Source organism: Lepisosteus oculatus, chromosome 10 (genome assembly GCF_040954835.1).
Source record: "Lepisosteus oculatus isolate fLepOcu1 chromosome 10, fLepOcu1.hap2, whole genome shotgun sequence".
NCBI classification, from domain to species: domain Eukaryota; kingdom Metazoa; phylum Chordata; class Actinopteri; order Semionotiformes; family Lepisosteidae; genus Lepisosteus; species Lepisosteus oculatus.
This window is the reverse complement of record NC_090705.1, coordinates 7,853,749-7,877,305: the sequence shown is the minus strand read 5'-3', so window position 1 is coordinate 7,877,305 and position 23,557 is coordinate 7,853,749. Positions and strand designations below refer to the sequence as shown.

The 23,557-nt window shown below is 42.6% G+C and overlaps 1 protein-coding gene across 6 annotated transcripts in view; it reads left to right on the top strand.

Annotated features, from left to right (window-relative positions):
* The window catches only part of spire1a (spire-type actin nucleation factor 1a), a 74,729-nt gene that overhangs the window by 32,367 nt on the left and 18,805 nt on the right, over positions 1-23,557 (top strand). For 3 of the 6 annotated variants that reach the window (XM_015357994.2, XM_015357997.2, XM_015357998.2), the window contains exons 4-9: positions 7,964-8,089; positions 14,052-14,126; positions 14,367-14,531; positions 17,309-17,395; positions 18,207-18,336; positions 20,321-20,362. In XM_015357994.2, coding sequence (XP_015213480.2) covers positions 7,964-8,089; positions 14,052-14,126; positions 14,367-14,531; positions 17,309-17,395; positions 18,207-18,336; positions 20,321-20,362 — 625 coding nt within the window. The remainder of the gene's footprint in view (positions 1-7,963; positions 8,090-14,051; positions 14,127-14,366; positions 14,532-17,308; positions 17,396-18,206; positions 18,337-20,320; positions 20,363-23,557) is intronic. The other 3 variants (XM_015358000.2, XM_015357996.2, XM_015357999.2) reach the window with 1 other exon arrangement.

Sequence of the window (23,557 nt, the reverse complement as noted above, 5' to 3'; positions counted from 1 at the left end):
CTGAGTTTGGAGACATTGAGAAGTCGACGTGCTGTCTGACATGGCTGACATGACAGTGCTTCTGTTCAGTCAGCACGCTAATGGCATAAATGGCAGTAACTTGAATTCAGTTTTTTTGCTTTCCAACACATGTTGTACGTTAGTCACATGCCCAGCTGTCTGGACAAAATGTTCTTACAGAATGAATACAGCAGCCAGCGCTGAAAGACATTGTTCTTGTTTTCCATGTAAGAAATAAGGCTGACGATCTGTTGAGACCCCCCCCAGTCTGATCATGCATCTCTCTGCCAATAGCAGTGTTTTCAGAACCGTAGTCGGCCCTTCAAATTGCCGTTTTCACCAGTATGGGACCATCTGTCTGTTTCTTGTAATTTATATCAGCCTTCTACAGCTGGGTATCTTAGGGCAGCAGTCTGGGAGAAGTACCTAGCTGAGGGGTACCACAGCAGTGTCTCATGGGTTTGAACCCATAACCTTCCAGTTCTGAGTCCAGAACCCTGACCACTGCACCAGACTGCTGACTTAACTTCAGCTGCGTGTGGCTCTAGTGAGCTTCATTTCCTCCCCTTTCTACTCAGAAATGGACAGCCTGGGTGAAGAATTCAGATTCTTCTGATCAGTTTAGTGTCACCTTAAGGATTTTGCTTATTTTTAATGTACAGATCAGCATTGATTTCAGAGTGGCTGACAATGAACGTGCTGATTTAGTGAAATAGATGAGGCTGCGAGCTGAGATGGGGGGGAAAAAACGCACTGAATTACAGATTACTGAAGGACATCCAGCAATGAAATGACAGGGCAGTATTGCATAAAGCACACAACAATCAGTGGGGAAGGTCCTATGGCAACATCGCAGATTAGTGAAGATGTCCATATACATTATGCATAGGAAATGAGAAAACTCTGCTGTGCATATTCCATATTCCATGCAGCTTGCTTCCCACTCCGTCGTATGGAATCTGAAGTAAGAATTTGAAGCCTTTACTTCGGATGGCGTTTTCATACAGACTCCATGCGTCAGTCACAGTCTTTGTAGGTTTCTGCTTTAAGCTTGAAAGGCACGTGAAGCCACTTTGTGTCATATATTCATCTAAAAAACCTGTAATAGAAGTGTGTGTTGGCATAAGAAAAAGAGCCTTTTAGATGCACACTGGCCCTCCAGGACTAGGATGGGACACGCTTGGGTGAGGCTTTTTCGCCCAGACTTGTTTGTGGATCTCGCCGTTGATTTTGGCAAGAGGTCAGTTGAGTCATGGACTCCCAGGTCATTGACAGGCTGTTGTGCTGTAACATCTTGCCAGGCTAGTGATCGCTGGCTGGGAGCCCCCCAAAGGGCAAGCGACTGATCGTGTGCCCACTAAAACCAGCCTCAAACATACTGCTGCCACAAAGCTGTTGTTCTCTTGATAAGCAGGGCGTCTTCGTTCTGCTGTGCTTTTCTCATTTAGATTCCTCCAGACTTGACACTCAACGGGTGGGATCGTCTCCTCACCTGCTCTCGCAGTATTGAGGAGATGTGGTATTAAGGCAACAAAGTCATGCAGGAGTCTTGGTCATCACGGATCAGTTAATCAAACTAACACCAAAAACATCAATATCTAAAATCCATATCCCTTTCTTAAAAGCCCTACATGCATGTATAGAATGATGGTGGATTTCTCTTGGTGCTAAGAATATAATCAAATACTAAATAGTGGGAAATGCTGCTCATGGTGATGAATATATGAGATCAGGCCAGCATTCTGTTTACAAGAATCTTTTTAAAGGTTTTTATTCTGTGTTTGAGGCCATTTATTCCAATTACGCAACATAAAACGACAGGTCTGATGATGTTTTACAGAGGCACAGTTAATTAAAAAAAAAACCTTTACTAATGATAGGTCCTTGTGAATTAAAATTCAAAATATGCAGAATTTTACTGAGGGACCAGTACCGGTATGTAGGCATGGCCATGGATTGGTGAAAGAGCACAGTGGACAACACTTGCTAGTTTGAACAAGGACACAGGTGAAAACTGGAAAATAGGAGGTTTTTGTCTGAATATTTTTGATTTTGTAGATCTTTTGGGAATGTGTTGTATGGAATGCTATCCATTTGTCAAAATACTGAGGATTCTACTTAATTGTTTTCTAATCAAGTTCAATTCACGGGGAACCATAGTGGGTTAACTTATGGAGCATGTTAGGTTTGATTTCCCAGAACAAATGAGGATAATGCTAGTTTATCTGATTTTCAGACTGAATTGCCTGGTGCAATCCTACACTGCAGTGTTTGTGGGCTTTAGTATGGAAAAACACACTGTAAATAATGAGGGAAGAAGCTTAAATGTATGCCAATGTAATGTGACATGATTATGTAACTTCATTTTTTCTTTGTTAAGGAATTTTGTGGGCTGCAGTCTAGTTTTTTTTAAAAAGGTGTAAATGTTTGCAGCTCATTATTGTGGTTTTCCTAGGTCGTGCCTCAGAGTTCTCGGGCACAAGAAATATGTAAGAAGCTTAGAAAGAATTAAAAATAGCAGCTTTGAACATGCAAACATACAGCACAGGCAGCTTAGAAAAACTCCTTGTGTGGGGTGTTGAAAAATTGATATACATAGCGATATCAGAATGTGTTTAATAGGGACAATATTCCTAACAACTAATTAAAGTGACTGCTGAAAAGAGTGGATTTGTTTAAACAATTAAGATTTCCCTTTAATGAGACAAGCAAAGTAAAATTCCCACCCTCAAAACAAATCAGGAAAACTTTATCAAAACTAGATTTAAAGTGATTATTTCTTTGGCAGAAAATATGTACTGTGCGTGGGCATGTGCCGTTCATGTAGAAAGATTAACAGTAGAAAAAACAAAGCATACCTCCCTACATATTAGTTATATTGTACATACATTTTAAAATTCTTGTTTCCATAAAAAAACTGTGCAACTTACCTTAATTAGACTTCATTCTCTTTATCACAAACTCGTTGTCTGAAAGACAGTGGGACAGTTTATTAAAAAAAGAGACAGTTTTTCTCTTGGTCTACGGTAGCTGCACAGTATTGTCAGCTGCTGTAAAGCACTCTGTGGCAAGCTAATGGGAAGGGCTTTGTGGCAAACAAATGGTTGATGATCTTTATTGTTCCATGTCTTGGTGGGAAATATTTATGGTCATATGGGGTGCCCTACTCCCCACCTCGCAACCTTCGCTCGTCTAGTTCTGGTCTCCTAACTGTCCCCCAAGCCCGTCTACATTGTATGGGTGACAGGGCCTTCTCCTGTTATGCCCCCCAACACTGGAACTCTCTGCCCAAGGATATCAGAGAGTCACTTTCTCTAAACTCCTTCAAATCCAGACTCAAAACCTTCTTCTTTAGACAAGCCTTTACTTAACTGTTTCAATTATTTACCCCTCTGCTCCTACTATGCTCAGTACCAACATCCACGGTCTCCTCTGTGTATTGTAATTGTTTTGTCTTGTGTATTCTTTTTATTGTTGTTGTCATTCTGTAAAGAGCTTTGAGAAGCCACCTTTAAAGGCGCTATATAAAATAGTTTATTATTATAATTTTATTATTATAGATTATTTTGTGTTTGACTCTAAATGTATTTATTTTTGCTCTCTGTACACTTCTCTTGAGCTGACAGCACGTCTCCTGTAGCCTTTGAAGAGCGAAATGATGGCTGGGAGAGAATTCATGCTTAATTCCTTACTTTTCCCAAGGGAACATGGCAGGCAAGCCACCTGCTCCTTAGAAGATTAAATATATGGTCAGTTTATCCACAGGGAGAATTGACGTCTAGAAGAGACTTGTGTGGTTTCTTTAACGGTACTGTGAGGTGTAACTGAGGTTTTTTCTTTATTTAATGGGCATTAATATTCATATCTATGAAACATAAAGTACTACATACAAGCATTCACTTGAACAAGGTCTAGTCTGTGCATGCTTTTCCACAGCTCAGTGGCTAAAATTCTCTGGCTCCAGGTAATTGCTGATCTTTCACATAGTCCATGCACACCCATGTCAAAATAATGTAATTTACTGCGTATTGGACTCGAAAATTGCACTATTCATGTTTTTTTAAAGCAATGCATCGAAATGGTTTTCTATGCGTTTTGATTATTTATAGTGTCCTCCAGATTTAGATCTGAGTTTCAGATTGGCAAATGTCTCACTTAAAAACTCTAATTATAGTAATGTTACACTGTAAACATATTGGCATTGCACAGAGTAAAACATATTAGCATAATTTAATTCCAGAACAAAATTTACTCATACCTCTAAATATTCCTATTGCTAAAATTCAGCTGAAATTAATCTACAGTAACATGATCTTTGCAAGTGCAATGGAAGCCTCTGGCAGTAAATAGAGACTTTTGAAAGTTTACTCTTTGCCTTGGGTATGAAAGGAGTAAATAAACAGGAAGTGTACTATACAAACTATAGTTTTCTGGATATGAAGTCATATTTGGCATAATGCGCAATGCTGTTAAGTTTGCGATATAACATTTTACATTTTTTTCTAGCAAGAAACATCTCCCAATCTGTAAGCCTTACTGTTTTTTTTTTAATCAAAGCTGTTTATTAAGTTGAATTAGCTTTATTGCGTGATCAGGTCTGTGTTTCTGATTAATTTAAAAAGCCTAAGGTAGTAAATTTCACCTTTTTAGCATGAAATTAATTTTAAATTCAGTTTTATTGAAGACCGTCAATAGTGTAATATATTCTCAAAGAATCCATCTTTTCGATTTTAAGGAAAGTCTGGGGGTTTGAACATATGTTACCTGGAGAACTAGTACTGATTTAATGTTTTAATTACCTTGTAACAAATCACCATTTTTAACAAGGGAAACTATTATTACTTAGCTATAGTACTTGATGATCAAATGTCCACAAGAGACCAGTGTAGCTTCTTAACAGCAGGTGAAGTGAAGAAAGGTTTTGCTTTTTACTTTCCCTTTTGTTCTGGCCTCTATGGATATTTTCACATTTCAGGTTATCGCTAACATTGTTTCGAGAGGGAGGACAGATGGAGGAATTCATCGGGCAGTTTCTCTGTAGTGTTTACTTTCTTGTTTCATCTACAGTATGCTGTGGTTCGCTAAACTGTTAAAAGCGGTTAATCTTTGCTCTAATTGACCTGTTGAGTGGGGGAAACTCCAGACAGTCGCAGCGATTTTCTTCAGCCTATGCCGAGTTTTGTTGAGTAAAGTGGGGGGAGAAAGTCCGCCTTCGTTTTGGAATGTCATGGAAACGAGGCTGATGGTGGCCGATGTGGAAGGAGTGACATGAGCAAGAATAAGGGATACTAAATTTTCACGATAACATTGAGTTCCTCTTTCACGTATGTGTAACGCATGACCTGTTTCTCAAAAACAAAATATGCTGACCCAGGAACAATTCCCTCAAAGGCAGGAGAGACCATGTCAAAAATGTCAGCAGACTGGTTTAATCCATTGTTCTTGTGAACCTCCAGCTGCTTTCTCTGGAACTTGCAAAACATCACAGCTTCACAGAAGGCCCAGCGCAGTGATTGTCACAGGGAGTCGGAGCTCTGAGCTGGTTTTTATAATTTATGATTGTTATTATTCCTTTTTTATGGGAATCAGATAAAGGGAACTTTTCCATTTCTATAATTTTGCTTAAAAGTATAGGGAGTCCTTATTAGATTCACTTGGAAAAAAAACAAACATTTTTTGTGATGGTTAAACCCTAAAGTGATCCTAGTCAAGCCTGTGTTTTTCTTTAACTGACATCATGTAACTACATACAGTGCCTTGCGAAAGTATTCGGCCCCCTTGAACTTTTCAACCTTTTGCCACATTTCAGGCTTCAAACATAAAGATATATTTTTTTTATTTTATGTAAAGAATCACCAACAAGTGGGACACAATTGTAAAGTGGAACAAAATCTATTGGATTTTTGAAACTTTTTTAACTAATAAAAAAATGAAAAGTGGGGCGTGCAAAATTATTCGGCCCCTTTACTTTCAGTGCAGCAAACTCACTCCAGAAGTTCAGCGAGGATCTCTGAATGATCCAATGTTGTCCTAAATGACCGATGGTGATAAATAGAATCCACCTGTGTGTAATCAAGTCTCTGTATAAATGCACCTGCTCTGTGATAGTCTCAAGGTTCTGTTGAAAGCGCAGAGAGCATCATGAAGACCAAGGAACACACCAGGCAGGTCCGTAATACTGTTGTGGAGAAGTTTAAAGCCGGATTTGGATACAAAAAGATTTCCCAAGCTTCAAACATCCCAAGGAGCACTGTGCAAGCGATCATCTTGAAATGGAAGGAGTATCAGACCACTGCAAATCTACCAAGACCTGGCCGTCCCTCTAAACTTTCAGCTCAGACAAGGAGAAGACTGATCAGAGATGCAGCCAAGAGGCCCATGATCACTCTGGATGAACTGCAGAGAACTACAGCTGAGGTGGGAGAGTCTGTCCATAGGACAACAATCAGTCTTACACTGCACAAATCTGGCCTTTATGGAAGAGTGGCAAGAAGAAAGCCATTTCTCAAAGATATCCATAAAAAGTCTCGTCTAAAGTTTGCCACAAGCCACCTGGGAGACACCCCAAACATGTGGAAGAAGGTGCTCTGGTCAGATGAAACCAAAATCGAACTTTTTGGCCACAATGCAAAACGATATGTTTGGCGTAAAAGCAACACAGCTCATCACCCTCAACACACCATCCCCACTGTCAAACATGGTGGTGGCAGCATCATGGTTTGGGCCTGCTTTTCTTCAGCAGGGACAGGGAAGATGGTTAAAATTGAGGGGAAGATGGATGCAGCCAAATACAGGACCATTCTGGATGAAAACCTGTTGGAGTCTGCAAAAGACCTGAAACTGGGACGGAGATTTATCTTCCAACAAGACAATGATCCCAAACATACAGCAAAATCTACAAAGGAATGGTTCACAAATAAACGTATCCAGGTGTTTGAATGGCCAAGTCAAAGTCCAGACCTGAATCCAATCGAGAATCTGTGGAAAGAGCTGAAAACTGCTGTTCACAAACGCTCTCCATCCAACCTCACTGAGCTCGAGCTGTTTTGCAAGGAAGAATGGGCAAGAATTTCAGTCTCTCGATGTGCAAAACTGATAGAGACATACCCCAAGCGACTTGCAGCTGTAATCGCAGCAAAAGGTGGCTCTACAAAGTATTAACGCAAGGGGGCCGAATAATTTTGCACGCCCCACTTTTCATTTTTTTATTAGTTAAAAAAGTTTCAAAAATCCAATAGATTTCGTTCCACTTCACAATTGTGTCCCACTTGTTGGTGATTCTTCACATAAAATAAAAAATTTATATCTTTATGTTTGAAGCCTGAAATGTGGCAAAAGGTTGAAAAGTTCAAGGGGGCCGAATACTTTCGCAAGGCACTGTAGAGTGTCTATGTCCAGTACATGAGCAAAAAATAGTCTGTAGTGGTCTACACCTGCCAAAGACACTGATGAGATTGGGTTATGGCCTTTCGGAGGCCTCTCATAACTTTACTCACTCAAGTGTATTTGCTTTGGAAACATGTTTCTTCTCATCCAATGCTCTAATCAAGATAATTCCTTGCTTTCTTCAAGCAGTTTTGCTGAATGAGAACTTGACCTCTCACAGGGGCAGAAACTGGTTTAATGTGATGGTCTCACTGTAGCTCAACGCATGTTGGCCTTAAATTGGGATGTCCTCACCTGAATCCCTTCCAGACCCGGTGATGCATGATGTATATAAGATGCAGAAACCTCGCAGTAGCAGTGGTAGCTCCATCGTGAAGATTTCGGGTTTGGAGGCGAGGCCATAATGGCTCCAAATGAAGGGTAAAAGCCAGTCACAGTCTCTCCAGCTGTTACGGTGAATGAAATTGACGATTTTCCCATATCCCTGCAACCTGTGAAATATCCCCCCCACCGCTGTTTGCGTCCCTTTTCAAGAACAAGCTGCCGATCGTGTGATCTTGTCCTCCTCTCCCGACAGCTGTGCTCCACCCACCTGCCGAGCTCCTCGGACGCCCCCAGTCACTACCAGGCTGTGTGCCGCGCCCTGTACGCCGAGACCAAGGAGCTCAGGACCTTCCTGGAGAAAATCAAGAGTGCGAAAGAGGTAAACCGGGAGCCCTGCTGTCAGCTTACTGTCCACATGGCAAGAATCTGGAGCACAAATATCTCTGAGGTTGCATTTGATATATATATATATGTCCCCTTTACCGGGAAGAGTTAGCCACTTTGCTTGCTGTTTTTGCCCTTCTTTGCACATTCTCTAAAGCGTGAGAGGTGTGGCCTGGTAAGGGCTCGTCTCGGACTGGTGCGTGCTCATTGGACACCGCTCGCTCGTTGCCAGTTCTTCCTTGTTGATTGGTTTTGGAGCCCCTTTGTTAAAGGCCGCCCCTTTTAATATAGCTCCCTTCGCATCACTCCTCTCCCTTGCGTGTAGGGGAGCTATATTAAAAGGGGAGCTATATTTAGCAGCTCCTAAAACTCGGTGTTGGGTGGTAGGCGGGACTTTTCTTCTAGAGCAAATGTTTGATCTTCCTTAGTGAATTACTAATTGACTAAGTGAGTTGGGTAAACATAGCTTGTTGCAATCCTTCTGCGATTAAATACGCCAAAGTTGCCTGTAAACCCCCCCCCTGACACGACGATGGGCAGAGGCAGCAAAATTCTAATTGGATACTGTACTTGCTAAAGATTGTTTTCATTAGGGGAAATGCCTGTTTTTAATTTCCAGTGTTGTGCTCAGCGTGGGAAAATTGCTGCTCTCACTTAATAATATTCAAAAGAATGTACAGTCCTGTTGTCTGAATGGTTTCAATGGGACTTTGCCTAATTTACCTGAAAACTACTCTGCTTGGTAATGCTTTCCTTTGGGCCTCTGCCTCAGGTTTTACTTGTGTCCAAAACCTTCTGCTCCGATACTGTTGCTTTTTTAACTCTCATATTGGAGGCTATGCTTCTGTGCACATCTTTAATTTTTTGGTAAAAATTAAGTTTTAAAATGTTCATCAGTTCATCAATTGAATAGTTTTTATTCTAGCTACTTTTATACTGCATGAGTACTCTTTCCCTTAAAAGAAAAGTGCCTGTACATACAGACAGTTGAAAACGTATTTAGCTTCATACTGTATATGATATACCATATACAGTACACATTTCAGTGAAGATTTTGTTCCATGAGCAAGTAAATAAAGCCAGTGGTTTGGAAAATAAAAATTAGCGATCAGTCTGGGGCAGTTCTCTCGATCTGCTTTATTTAAACAAATCTGAATTTCGCTGAATGTCTAGAGTTATAGTCGGCGATCAGGTATCGGAGCCTGTAGCAGTCGTAGGTCAATGTTCAGAGAAGGGCAAGCATGTGATAACCAGAAGTGCAAGCACGCGGAAGGTTTTGATGCGGGCTAGCGTGTGCAGTACGTGCAGGAGACATGTGACCCTTTGGGTGGTGTTGAAGCACTGGGGGCCAGTGAAAGTGAAGCAGGCAGCTGCTCCCGCCCGGCTTCCTTGTGTTCCTCCTGTTTCTGTTTCTGCGACCGTCCCACTGAACACACGTGCTGCCCTCCTCAAGCCTGGCACAGGGGCCTCTTCGTGTCAGAGCTGCTTCTTCACTCCCCGCGGGCCTGTTTGGCCTCCCTCCCTCCCGGGAGGCCTACATCCGCATCACATGACCCGGATATCTCAAAGGAAGCTGTTACTGACCGAGGTGGGGGGGAAGAAGGCCAAAACCTTACCAATATTGTCTTTTCTTTTTGGTATCAAGAAAACGGGTTGCTATAAAATGCTTGCAAGCCCAATTAGGGGAAAAAAACTTTTTCAGTTTATACACATTGGGAGATACTTACCACAGGGGATTCTACAGAAACAACGATGGACTGAACCAGTGTATTTCATAGGTGCAGTGGAATCGGATACCAAAAATATAATAGCACGCTGTAGCAATAAGTTAGATTGCCTTTGTGTCACTATTATGAGGGGGAGGGGGGGGGAGAAAAAATGAAAACAACCAATGTACCAATGACTTCAAGACTGACTGTACCACATACCAGACAACGGATGGGAAAGACTAAGGTATAACAATACCTTAATTGAAATTACCATCAACCGTTTCCTGAACAAACGTCTGAGAAAAACAAACCCTCACAACGCTGTTGGTCTATTGCACAAACTGGCTGAGCTGAGACACAGTAGACCGTAATAGTTTCAAATCCAAAGGTGAGGACATGTGCTTTTATTCCCTATCACAGTCTTGAGTAATATGGGCAGTGAGTATAAGCGCTTGAGTCTTTCTTGGTCACACATGCACAAAGAGGTATTAAAGAGGTATGCACCACTGGATGTGATCTGTGGGTCTGGAAGTGTGTGTACTGACCGCACATGATTGGGATTGTAGTGGGTAACAGCAGTTATTGCAGTTCTAACAGCTTTTCTTTCTTTTTGAGAGAATTCACCTATTGCACACTGTTTCTTCAGTCCTCTATTGGCTAAAACGTAGCCGGCAAAACAAAATTACACCCTTTCTATTGATACAGAAAGACCTTTAGAAAACGGATATCAGATTTAACCTCTTTAATTTTTTTTTTAAACGTTCAGAATATTAAAAATAGTATCCCTGCAGTGCACATAAGAAAATATAGAACTTCAAGGAACACAACAGGGCTTTTAAAATGGTGACAAGTATGTTAGAATTTTTTGGGTATCAATATTACTTCACCATAGAGAAAAGCATTTCTGCTGCGGTATGTAGTGAAGGGATCCTCTGCATGACAGGGTTGTGGAGAGCGCACAGACCCAGGGGGCTAATCCTCAGACAGATGGAGGGTCCGCCGGTCACTGACCTACATCCATGCAGCGGTGCTCAGCTGGTCGTGTCCTCCGCACACGGACCAGGTGAAGCAGAGCTCACACTTGTGTGGTTAAAAAGAACAGCTTGGGCTGGGCCTCCCCAAAAACTGCCCTCTCGTTACAGTACGTCGAGGCGCCTACATTGACAGTGTCTGCTTTTCCTCTCCTCCAGTAGCACAACACTCATGCTGGCTGTATGTTGAAACATCCAGATCCAGCCTGTAATGAGCATTACAGCAGCCATGCAAGTGACCCACAGAGATTAAACATTAAAATGGAAAATAATAATAATAATCCCTTACACTCACATATGGCTTTTCTGGACACTCCACTCATTTTTTGTTTTTCGGGAAGTCATGGAGGTTTACAGGTTTGCTCAGCAGAAGTGCCTCCCGAACCTCTGTGAAAAACTGCATTTGAACCACAGTACTTGGCCTGTTGGTTTTTTTTTTGTTTTGCCTCAACCTAATCTCCTTTAAATCTGGAACATAATATGGATATAGGCTTTTGTAACAATGAATTATATAAGACGATACAAACGGAGCCTTTGCAAACGACTCAAACTAAACCAGAGAGCACATGAAACATTTCTCTTTTGTTTAGCTAACCATGATTTCTCTAACACAACATTTTGTGTATGTATGGACTGGGCTAGGCTGCCGTATTCTCTGCACTGGTTCGTGACAAACCACACCTGCCTGAAGGTTAACTGATCTGGGGCAGCCGGCATCATGCTTCTGATTTCTTGAAATGTGCTTTTAAACGGTAAACGAGAATATTAGCTCTGGGGTCATGTGCAGCAAAATCCTTTTTTTTTGGGAAATGTAACAGGACCTTTCAATCAACAACTGAAAAGATGAAGGGGTTCTTGCAGATCAGAGACTCGCAATCAGACGAAACGGCACACTGTTTCACTGATAGGAAAACAAGAGACACGTTGTAACATCACTCTAGTGAACAGAATTCAGAAGGGGAAAATGCCAAATAAGATATTTACCTACAGAAGCACAGCACAGTCCAAACGTGGCCTTCGTGCAACAAATGCACGAATGTTTAATTCCTTTTAATTACAGCCGGTTGCTTGCATGGTAGATACAATACCGTATTATAAGCTGGGCGATTATTGGAACCTCTGGTGCTACCAGAGTAATGTTTCTGGGAGGCATAGAGGAAACGAGCAGTGCTACTGATACAAAGTGTTTTTCCTGAAAAATCTAATATTAACAGACAGTTTTAGATTGCAATTTTATTTGCATATATCAATCATAAAAGAAGAATGAGCATTTTCTGAAATGATAACTTGGTGGATGTGTTTCTGCTGTTAAGCCCCATTCACTGTATGCCTTTATCCCCATTAAGTTCTAGCCAAGATGAGGTCAGTTTGCCTAAATCATCCCTGTCGGTGACCTCTAAGCAGATGGTCTGAAAATCCAGTTCATACTGAGAGGAAATATACCACAGTATGCTCTACTGCTGGGCTTGTTCCATTTTCTGCACCTTGGATTTTGTGGCTAGGTAGTACAAAGAATGGCAAAGCATTTTCAATATTTTCTTACCTATACCAGTTTTTAAAATAAGAACCAGAAAAAAAACACATCCCTTAGAAACTCACTGTGGGGAACTGATCACTGACCCAGCTGGGTCTATAAATAAGTGTAACAAAAGGGAAAAACAATCGCCGCCTTTCGGATCGTTTTTTAGGTTCAGAACGATTCTATCTGTTTCTACAGCCTTACACTCAATTTGCCACACAGCAGGTGGGATTTTACTCTCAGTTGGAGAAGAATTTTAATATTCTATTACCTATTACAGAGATTATTCTGAACATGAAAATCGAATTTGAGAATTAAGATATTTTATTACTCTTCAGAAGGTCAGACATTTCAGATGAAGAATTTCTGAAGCATAGTGGTGTTCTGTTATGGTGTATGAAGAAGCACGTCATATCCCCTCTTCCAATACAACATAACTGCACTCTACACATCGGTCTGGACTGTAATTGGGCTATTGTTAAGGGGGGGGGATAAATTGCGTTTTATAATTGAAAAGGTAAAAAGCTAGTTTTTAATAATGTACCCATTTTTAGAATGATTCCCTGGCTTGTACGGACAGGTTTTTAATCAGCGCAGATCTAGAAGTAAGGGCATTTTTTTTTCAGCTAGCTGACACCCTTTGGTTCCACCATTTCTTGTGTAGCCCTTCAGTCTTCCTCTGTTCTGTCTGGTTCACCCCTCTTTGCGGGATGTGGATCCCCAGGGCCAGCCCTGTGTGGTTGTGTGAGCCTTTAACATTGCCAGCTCTAAACTCATACACACCCCAAGCTAGACTCTCTGTAAGACTGTGCGTGTCTGGGTCTGCCAGGAATTCGGGTGGAGAGATGGGGCACTTAGTTATTGGAGTTATAATCTGCTTCCAGACAGACATGCTAATTGACATGAAAACTTGATTTCTGTTCCAGCTGGGGTATAAATTGCATGCTGAGCAAAAGCACCTGAAATAGTATGTAATAAATGTAATGATGTAGTATAAAAAAAAACTTTTTCACAGCTTCTCCCAAACATTAGCGCTGACATTTCTCAGTGTTGATAAAGGATTGCTTTATTTTTATGACCTTTTTAAGTTCTTCCAGTCATTCTGGCTAGGAAGGGGCAGTAAAAAGCTCATACCTACAGCTCTGCTACAACTAGACTAGCTGGTCCTGTACAGGTGTGGTTTGCCTCGCACCAGAAGAAAAGGGGGTTGTGAAGAGAGATGTACTTTTTATTGTTAAATGAAGAGGGTTTTGAATTTCATCAGCTCATTATTGCAGATGTTACAGTTTGCTAAATGGACCGTTACTTAAACCTTCATCTGGGTAAGTCTTTCCAGCTTATCTGTTGAAGATCCGCATCAAACAGAGACCTCATTGAACCGGCACTTTAAGATATTTATTCTATGGCTTTTTATTCCTCTAAACAAGAATTTGATCCCCATTAGCCATTCCGTTGACTTGCTGTTGGCACCTCTTGATAGGAGGCACCTGATGGAGCAATTTACCGCTGCCTCTCTCTCCCTCGCATGCAGTGCCAAGAGGGCTCAGCTGCCCACGCTGCTCAGTAAAACGGATTGAAGCAATAGGGCGTCTCGGACCTGCAGGCAGGGTATCGGGGAACCCCCCCCCCCCCCCCCCCCCACGAGCTCTGGCGGCCAGAAATCATCCTTTCGGTAACGCCCTGAATTTCTATCGGTAGAACCTGAGGAAGATGGAGGGGGCGAAAGCAGAGGAGCCCACCAGAGACCTGAACGAGCTGCAGAACGCTGACTGGGTAAGGTGGAACGCCTCCCGTCTCCCGAAAGTAACGGGTACCACCCTTTGGTTCCATCATTCCACCTGTACCAGTACAGCTGCGTTTCCCTGTACCAGTACCAATTCACGGGGCGTCGCTCCCCGAAATCGCTCCCCGTTAATGCGGTTCTGTTCCTCCGTTTCCCGGCGGGTGAGCCGCGCGGACCGCCCGGTGCGGACTCCCGCCGTGTCTGACCGCCGTCATGCTCGTGTCCGGCAGGCCCGGTTCTGGGTGCAGGTGATGAGGGACCTCCGCCACGGGGTGAAGCTGAAGAAGGTGCAGGAGCGGCAGTACAACCCCCTGCCCATCGAGTTCCAGCTCACGCCGTACGAGATGCTGATGGACGACATCCGGTCCAAGAGATACACGCTGCGCAAGGTGATGGTGAGTGTGCGCACAAGCCGGCGGCGTCAGACGACACGGAGGCCGTCTTCGTTTAGAGCAGGGATTCCCGGTCCTGGCGCTGGTTTTGGTTCCAGCTGAGCCCTTGGTGACACCATCGAGCCCTTCGGCGACTTAATAATAATCGGAATTTGTTTGACCTGTTCGTTTCCAGCTCCTTCAACAGGTGGGAGCTCTAACCGTTTAAGGAGCTGTGTTGTGGGGGAAATAAAATCCCAAACTCAAACTTGTGACGAGAAACAAAATGCAGATATTCCAAGGAGGCAACTGCTTGGATCAATTCAGGCTGCAATGATCTACGGAAGGTGGGAGGGAATGAAAACCAGCAGGAGAGTGGGTCACCAGGACCAGGATTGGAGGGCGCAAAATTAACTTTAGAAATGGACCCCAAGTCAGCTGTTAATACAGTCATGTCATATATTTAATATGGGTGGAACAAAATACACCCTTGGCTTAGAGGAGTGTGGCTCAGGACATTGGCAGGATTAGGGTTGTGTTACTAAATTGCACTTAACTAACGTCTCTTGTGCAGGATACATTAATAATTACTTTTGTGTCACTCGGTGAATGTGGATGGATGTCTGCCCTTTATGCCTTCTGGCACTTAGGGGCAGCAACATCCTGTTGCCAATTCTGTACCATTTATTTTTTTATGGGACAGGGCTGTAGCCTTGTGCCCAGCCTCCAACATGGAGGACCTGGCGCCCGAGGTGAGACACAAACCCACTACCCTGAGATTATGGTGTCATTTTGTGAATGAAATGTTTCATTTTTAAAACCATTTCGAAATGGCATTCGCATCACTTTACATGAAGGGCTCACCACAATAATGCTTTTCGTCCATCTTCGTTTTTGTCAATGGGTGACTCCTGAAATGAGGAATCCCAGCAATCCCTCTGGCAGTGATGGATTTTTAAACTGGTTAGCCTTTGACTGTTTTTTGTGCTTCTTAAAGTTCTTGAAGTTAAAGGCATGGATCGTTTATACCACAGAGTGTTTTAAGTACAACGTGTTCTGCGTGAAGATTCTGTGTTTTGTTTGCTGGATAAGCATGATAGACAGACATCTCAACTTGCGTATTCTTTTCATAGTCGGACTCCCCTAAATAAGATCAAAAGATTACACAGAAGCGCGTGTGTCTTCCCCTAAACACGCCCTCATCTCAGTTCGCTGCTCTGTTAGGCCAGCCATCCTGCCCTGAAGACACTGTGGCCGCGCTAATTTCAAAGGCACGGCTTGTCCCAAGTGAGTTTCAGCCAGTGTCGTGCCCTTCTTCCACGCTGGACCTTGTGAAGCCCCTCCATGTTTTCCGATTTTTACACAAGACAGGTTCTCTGGACACTGACAAACTTACAGCTGAGCCCACCTGCTTTTGAGATGCATCATGACCTTACTTATCAAACCCCCCCCCCCGTACCTGTTAAGCTTCCAGTATGTCGAAATGTTTTTGAGAAATTCTCTAAAACTCTTTATCTGCCTTGCTGTGATTTTAGAATTCACAAAACTTCAAAGTACCTTCCTCTTTCTTTTCTAATGCGTCACAAACAAGACGTTTTAAAGTAGATTTCATGTGACTCGAGCAAACTAGTAAAAATGTTGATAGTGTTTTCAGTACAAATGAATGTCCGTATGCAGGGATCCAGTCCTACTTACGATCTTCCTTCCCTTTGCAGTGGTAAAGATTTAGCGATTGTATGTACGCCTCATTATCAGGTTCATTTAAACTGATTGTTAAAATATCTATTTTTAACAAAGGATGGTTGTTAAGAATTGCATGCACTGTACCGGAGAATCAACATTTCATTGAAACAAGACAGCAATGGGATATTTATGGTGTGCATTCATGTTTACCTTTCAGTTCAATTCTTTGTTGTTTTGTATATATCCAAGGTTAGGTGTGGGCATTCCTTCATGCAAGGGAGTGCATTTGTCATAATCACTCTGTAGTAACTTGTTTTAATTCCTTTTCAGAATGGAAATAACTATTTAAGGTGGCGTGCAAAACCAGTTTTGAAGGCATGTGTTTGCTGTCAAAAACTAAAACATATAGAGTTGGCCTGCGTGTTACAGTGTTGCCTTCCAGGCTTGTAGACATTTCAGGTTCCTTTTTGCTTTAATTAAATTTAGGAATTATGTATTAGAGTGAAACCTTATATGATTATTTAAATGTTATGAAACATTTGGAGTCCCTTTTCTTCTCGTTCTCTAAAGAGATTAAATTCTTTCCCCTTCTTAGTGTTTAGTATCCACCTATGTCAGCTGGTTTTCTATTCACTAAATTCACAAACCCCTATTTTCAAACTGTGCTGTCCAAGCACCTGGATAGAGTAATAATGTGAGTGGGTCCGCAGTTCTCACTACTGCTGCTGTATTAGGGGTGTGGAGAGTTTTAGAAGGTTTCCAGTTGAATTGGAAACAAAAGACTCCATTGCTGGACTTCTGGGAGAGTCTGATAACCAACATAATGGCACAGAAGAAAACGGCACATTCTTGCATTTCATCAAACTCTTTTCATGGGGAGTTTTACATTTTTTTTTTGCTATATTTTCAGTTTTCTTGTCACTTCTCCGAGAATAGGAGTGTGTTTTGTGAATTGGGTGCAAGGTACGCTCTGGTATTCTTCAGCATGTAACTGCATGGCCATCGGCAGCAGGAAGCTCTGGCGTGCTTGTTGTGGTGTATCGAAATGAGTGACGCCGATGGCCCCAGCGCCCGTGCAGGTGTCGCCTGACTCTGTGACACTGCTGGTGCCATTACAGGTCAACGGCAATATCCCGCCCAAGTTAAAGAAGAGCGCCCATGAAGTCATCCTGGATTTCATCCGCTCCAGGCCTCCGCTGAACCCTGTGAGTACACACATCCTCGCAGAGACCCCCGTCCCTTCCCATCAAATAGGAGTGGATGCGTTTCACCCAGGGGCAGGTTTTCAACAGAAACACAGAAGACACGGGAGGCTACGTTAGAAACGTAGGACTTGCGATTGGCGGGTGGATCAAAGTTTTTCAGCCTAATCCAGGAGTAAACACGGTTTGCCTTTTGATCGTAAGGTTCGATCAAAGCTGCATGGAAACAGTCCTTCAGTGGCCTTTGTCACATTCTGTAACTGGTTTCAAAGAGGACATTTCAAGTCGTTAAAACCACTTCCCTGTTTTTGGCCTATGATTATTAAGTTGAATAATGTTATGTGGTCTTTGGAATGAATAGGCATGTTGGGCATGAATGACATGACAGAGTTACCTCCGACCTGCTTTTTAGGAGGGGTGAATTTTACTTGGTTTTAAACATCGGAAAACTACTTAAAACCCAGTTTTTTTTTTCCTGTGAATGTGTATTTTTGAAAGATTTAAAAATTGCCTCGTTTGCCTGGGTGGGGAAAAAACGCAGCATGTGATGACTTTCTTACACGTACTGTAATAACCTGGGATCCCAAATTCTGCAGCTGCATCTCCTTTCTCACAGAGGAAGAGAAAGGAAGACGTGCTGTGAAGGGTGGGAAGGGCTTACGTCCCAGCGGGCAGACTGCAGTGTGGCTTTTTTGGTTAACCTTTCACCTGAGCAGCAGGGGGCGGCACTGAGACGGGGGGGCGGGGGTGGTGGTCAATGGGGGTGGCCTACGGAGAGGGCGGACTGACCGTCTCGCGGCCTGTGTGCGCTCAGGTGGCGGCGCGGAAGCTGAAGCCCTACCCCCAGCGCCCCCGCAGCCTGCACGAGCGCATCCTGGAGGAGATCAAGGCGGAGAGGAAGCTGCGCCCCGTCTCCCCCGACGAGATCAGGAGGAGCAGGCTAGGTGAGCTGCCCACTCGGAGCCCCCGCGCGGAAGGGTGGATCAATACGATCGAACACCGATAGAGGTCAGAAACACAACCACAGAGTGTGGGAGCCCATAGCATTTGTTGGCATTTTAATGACTCTCGGTATGGTCACAAATCTCATGGTGCAGATGATAAGAGGGCAGAAGAATAAATTATGTACTTAACATCTGTTTAACTGTCCGAGTCTGCCCCAAGCGGTGGATTGGTCTTTGGTAGTGCAGTCGAACTCCACACTCTCTCCTTTTGATTGACAGAGTTTTCTGCTGGCAAAGGAGATAGACCCGAGATGTGATGTAAAGCTAATGAAAGTTGCAGGTGACGTTGATTGGCATTGCACTCAGAAATGTGATTTGTCATGCTATGGATCCAAATGGTTTTGCTATGTGGTGCTCCCTAGGTGGTTCCCAGTGCATTTGTATGCTTTGTGTCCAGTACATGTGTAATCAGCTTGGGGCTGCCAGTCATATGTTAATAGAAAGGTTTAGCAACTTATCTGTTCTGCCTAATGCTGGAATTCAGGCTTATCTTCGTTGGTCAACACCCTGATAACATGTTGCTAGATGTTCACCTGAATCCAGTAATAAAAATCCAGTTTAATGGCATCTTGTCAAAGCTGTTAATGGTGAAGGGTGGTGCCAATACTAGAATCTCAAAGCATGCTTTGAGTACATGACGTGAAAGTTGTGCAGATCAGGGCTTTGGATTGATCTGCGACCGCTGCCATTCTCTGCCACTTGGCTGTCCGACCACTTTCACCCTTTCCATGACGTGGGCTCTCTTTACAGTGGTTCCCAGCCCTGGGCCTGGAAGGGCCCACTGTGTCTTCTGCTTTCTGTTCCAGCTGAGGTCTTAACCGTAGGCTAACTGGGTTCAATTTTTGCATTGGAGGCCTAGTTTTAAACTTGTTTTCAGATTTTAAAAACTTCAGATGGGTTCAAAAGCTGGTATCCCTCCCCCTTACACACATTCAGTACCCTGGCTGAAATGTGACCAGTTGGACCTGCGTAAAACTCTGAAGCCACTGAGGAGAGAATGTGTGCTGAAGTTGTGGTAATCAATGCACTTAAAGTTGTGTATTTTTTAATCTAAGAACAGTTGTTAAAACTAGGTAGACAAGAAGGTTAAACAAGCAGATTAAGGGGTTCCTCAGGGCTAGTATTGGGAACCACTGTTCAATCGTGAAATTGATGCTCGATCTCTTTGTCTCTTTCAATCCTTTCTGGATCTTTTCATTACAATTATGCAGTTAAATTGACAGCTGTATAGTTAATTTCTCATGGTTTAATGCATGCATAAGAATTTGATAAAAATATTTTTTAACAAGGATTTTTTTTTAAATCCACCTGAAGTGTTCACCCATTTTTTAATAACTGAAATGTTCAATAAGGGTCTACATGTTACAATGTCCTACAGAACTGGTTACACCCTGACTTTTTTAAGTAGTACCATTTTAATTGGTTTATATCTTACAGATGTTTTCTTTGTTGAATGACCAGAATTGAATGCAAGTTTGACTTGATGCTTGTGCCCTTGATAAGCTAGTTTGAACTTTTTAAAGCAGAATTTATGAGCCTTGTTTCCAGAAATATTTATTTAATATTACACTGAAACTTTGCTTTTCTTGAGGATATAAATAGGTAATTTGTGCTGTTGTGCATTTTCATGATTAACCCCTTAACTGAGAATTACACACTTTCTGCGTTCACTTGTTTGTTTAACATACTCTGTTAGATCTTTAGAATCCTGGTGCAATACAAAATTGAAAAGACAAGTTGAATCCAAAAGGGATTTATTGAGACAAAATAATTCTTTGATTTATTTTTTTCTGGGGTCGTTCAGCCCAGTTTTTACCAATTGATTTGCCTGTTTAAACCGGTTGCTTGTCCAGTACATGATGATTTATTTTTCCGTTTTAATTCAATTTGTGCCACTCTAACAATCCCACTGTTTTTCTTGCAGTAATTCGACCGCTTAGCATGTCTTACAGTTTTGACTTGTCAGGTAAAGATCTCTTAAGTTACCTGACCCTTCCTGGCTACTGTGCTTGTACCAGTCCATGATAAAGTGCTTTGCCCATTTCATGCTTACGTTTGTGGGGGGTGGTGGATTTGCAACACCAGCATCATTTCAGGCTGTAGCACTTGGTCAAGCACCGATCACAGAAGTTTGAGTGCGTTTTGGATCAGCAGTAAAAGCTCCTTAAGGTTCCTTGTGAACTTACAGCCCCACCCTTCCTGGATTGCTAGGTGCATTTAATTATTTTTAACTTGTCAATCTTGTATGAAACATGAGTGATCGCTCACAAAGCACAGTTGCCTGAAAGAACATTTGATACTGCCTTTGAGGTTTCAACCAAAAATAATAAGAATCCCGAGACCTTTTTAGAGATTTTAAAATCCACCACTCTTCTTTAAAGAAGTTTGGGGCTTCTGCATTTACAGTATAGCAATGAGTCAGATAATACAGAAGCTTCTATTCCCTTGTTACAGATACCCTGTGCTGTTCTGAGGCAGTTCTTGATCCTCAGAATCTTCCAATTCCTCCAGTAGGTTCAGTATTTAAGTTCATCCTTTACTTGTTTGGCTATCTCAGGTTTTGAACTCTAGGAGTTCCTGTACAAACCACTGCTGGCTTGAGCCTTGCAGGAATCATTTCAGAGGATTGATTTTACACCCTATTTATTTATTGTCACAATCAAAATCCCGCATCACAGAAGCACAGCCTCGAGAGAACACCACTTTAGAATTCTCTTTTGTGAGCCAAGAAATGCCAGCAGTGAGTAGAGACATGTAACCAACTACCTGCTGATACCAGTTTTAACCCCTGTGATGGACTTGATGTTCTGTGACGAGTGCTTGAAGAGTAACCGGCATCCATCACGCTGTCCACTCCTTGGGTTGTGTCGTGAGTGGGTTGTCTGTGTTGTGGCCTGCACTCCGGCCGATTCGTCCAATGTGTCCTGTGCTAAGAATTGTCTGCCTGGGAACGTACTGTTCAAAACAAAGTTTTTTGGTTTTGCTTTCAGTCATGGTATTGTCATATGTCCTGCTTTAGTACTGTGGGTTGAGGTTGGGGAAGCCTGAGGAGCAACTACTTCCCAGAAACTGCAAAGTTGTACTGGCTGGAAAAGTCTGCAGGATTCATTCTGATATAGTTTTCAAGGAAATATCTTATTTTTACATTCCTATGGATAAACCCCACACAACCACAGCTGGTTTGTGGTACAGGTAATGAGTAACCACCAGACATCAGTTATACTTTTTACAGGTCTGGAGCGTTATGAGATAATGAGTGATTTCAGAGGTATTCGGTAGAATTGCAGTACTTTGCTGGGACTGACTCAGGGAAATTGCACCACTGTTATCTTTAATTGACCATTTTGCTGCAGTTAAATATGTGAAAAGGTTTGTATTGGTTGTATCAGACAAACGCAGAGAATACCAAAGCCAGTCACTACACATCATTTTTAACAAAAAAACTTTGAACATTACCAACGATTTAACTGTTTAGGTGACTGCTTAGGTTAGAACAAAATCACAAAGACAGTAGGACTTGCAGGAATTTCACCTGAGAACCCTGGATGAAATGGTGCTTCAGAAATATGAATTTTGACCGCATTCCTGGTTTTTAATTTTTCTGTAAAGGAAGAAAAGCCGATAAAAAAAGAGGACCAGAAGAAAATGTTTTCCTGTAAACGTGGTGTGTTTACTCCAAGTAATAACAAAGCAGCTGTTTATTCCTTTAGTGAAGAATTACGAAGTGCTTTGCTTTACTTTCTGGCTCAGGAAGGGCATGATTGTTGCACTGGCGGGATGTCTGTGTAGCGTATTTTTAAAATCGAACCCGACTTTACTAGATGTACTCTGTTGTTGTTGTTGTTGTTGTTGTTGTTGTTGTTTTCCTTGGGAAATTGTTATACACAAAACAACCATCTAAGTTAAGAATAAAGCTGAAAAAGCACAAGATTTTATGAGTTTTTGGCCACCACTGGGGGCGGGGGGGGCACTGCCTTGTTATACTCGCAAGGAGAAAGGCCTTCTCGTCGTGTAAGCATCCAAGTTCAACAGAAAACAATTGGTATGCGAACGCTGTTACGTCTCTGAGTGCCGCTGGCATGATGTGTATATGTAAAGTCTGAGAGTCCTGTGTGCTTGTCAGTGCGTGCAAGGACTGTGTGCCCCTCGTCAAGGATGCTCACAACCAGGGCTGGGGCCTGGGCCTCTTTTTGGCCCTGCCACCTCTCCTGGATCTCAGAAACTCAGAGGGGCCAGAAATGTGTCAGCCGAGCGTCGGGAAGCGTGCTCCCCATGTCGTACAGCACCTCCTGACCCTGGAGCAGAAGCCAGACGACACCTGCGCCTGAGGTGGGCTGGGCCCTGCGCACCAAGTGTGTTGCCATGGAGATCCCTGCTAGCAGCCAAACTCTTCCTGGCAACCCAAGTGGTGTGGCTCAGGGTGATCACTCACTCACTGCTAGGTAGCTGCTGAAAGCTGACAAATCCCCACAGTCCATATTTGTGAGTTTGTCAATAGGTGGGCCGAATAGCTTTCTCTCATTCATAACCTCACATTGTATTATTATTTGTGGTGCCCCTTAAAGTTACTTGCTTAATTAAACAGGAATGCAGACTTTTCGGAAGGATTAACAGTCCCCATGTAGACATCGTCGATTTAAAGTTTTTTTTTTCCCCCCTTTGATTGCACGTTTTTGATCCAAAAACATAATTTACTCATGATTAATGATCCCTTTAAACATTTGGTGAATGTTTGCCAGAAAATTTGTTGAAGAATGTTGACGGGATGCGAGATTTCACAGTGCAGTTTAGCAAAGTTTTGAAAAGCCCTTATTTCATACAAAAAGGCGTTTCAGGATATGATAATAGGGAGACACAAAAGTCTGCTATATTCTGTGGATTTTTAGGGTTTAGCTCCTGCCAATTGTTTTTACATTAAAAGAGAGAGACTCTTGTATGTGTATTTAAAACCTTCATAAAGCTTTCCATATGTAGTGCGATATCAGCATGTTATGACAACTGCTATCTGCACCTTCCAGTTACTCAGAAGTGCCTCTTTGCAAACATTCCACACAACAGCTGTCCTCTTCCTCAGCGTGTACACAGCACGCAGATCAAACCTTAAAATGCCCTCATGGCTCGGAATTCATGCCTTTTTCCCTTTGTTGCCTAGCTCACGTGG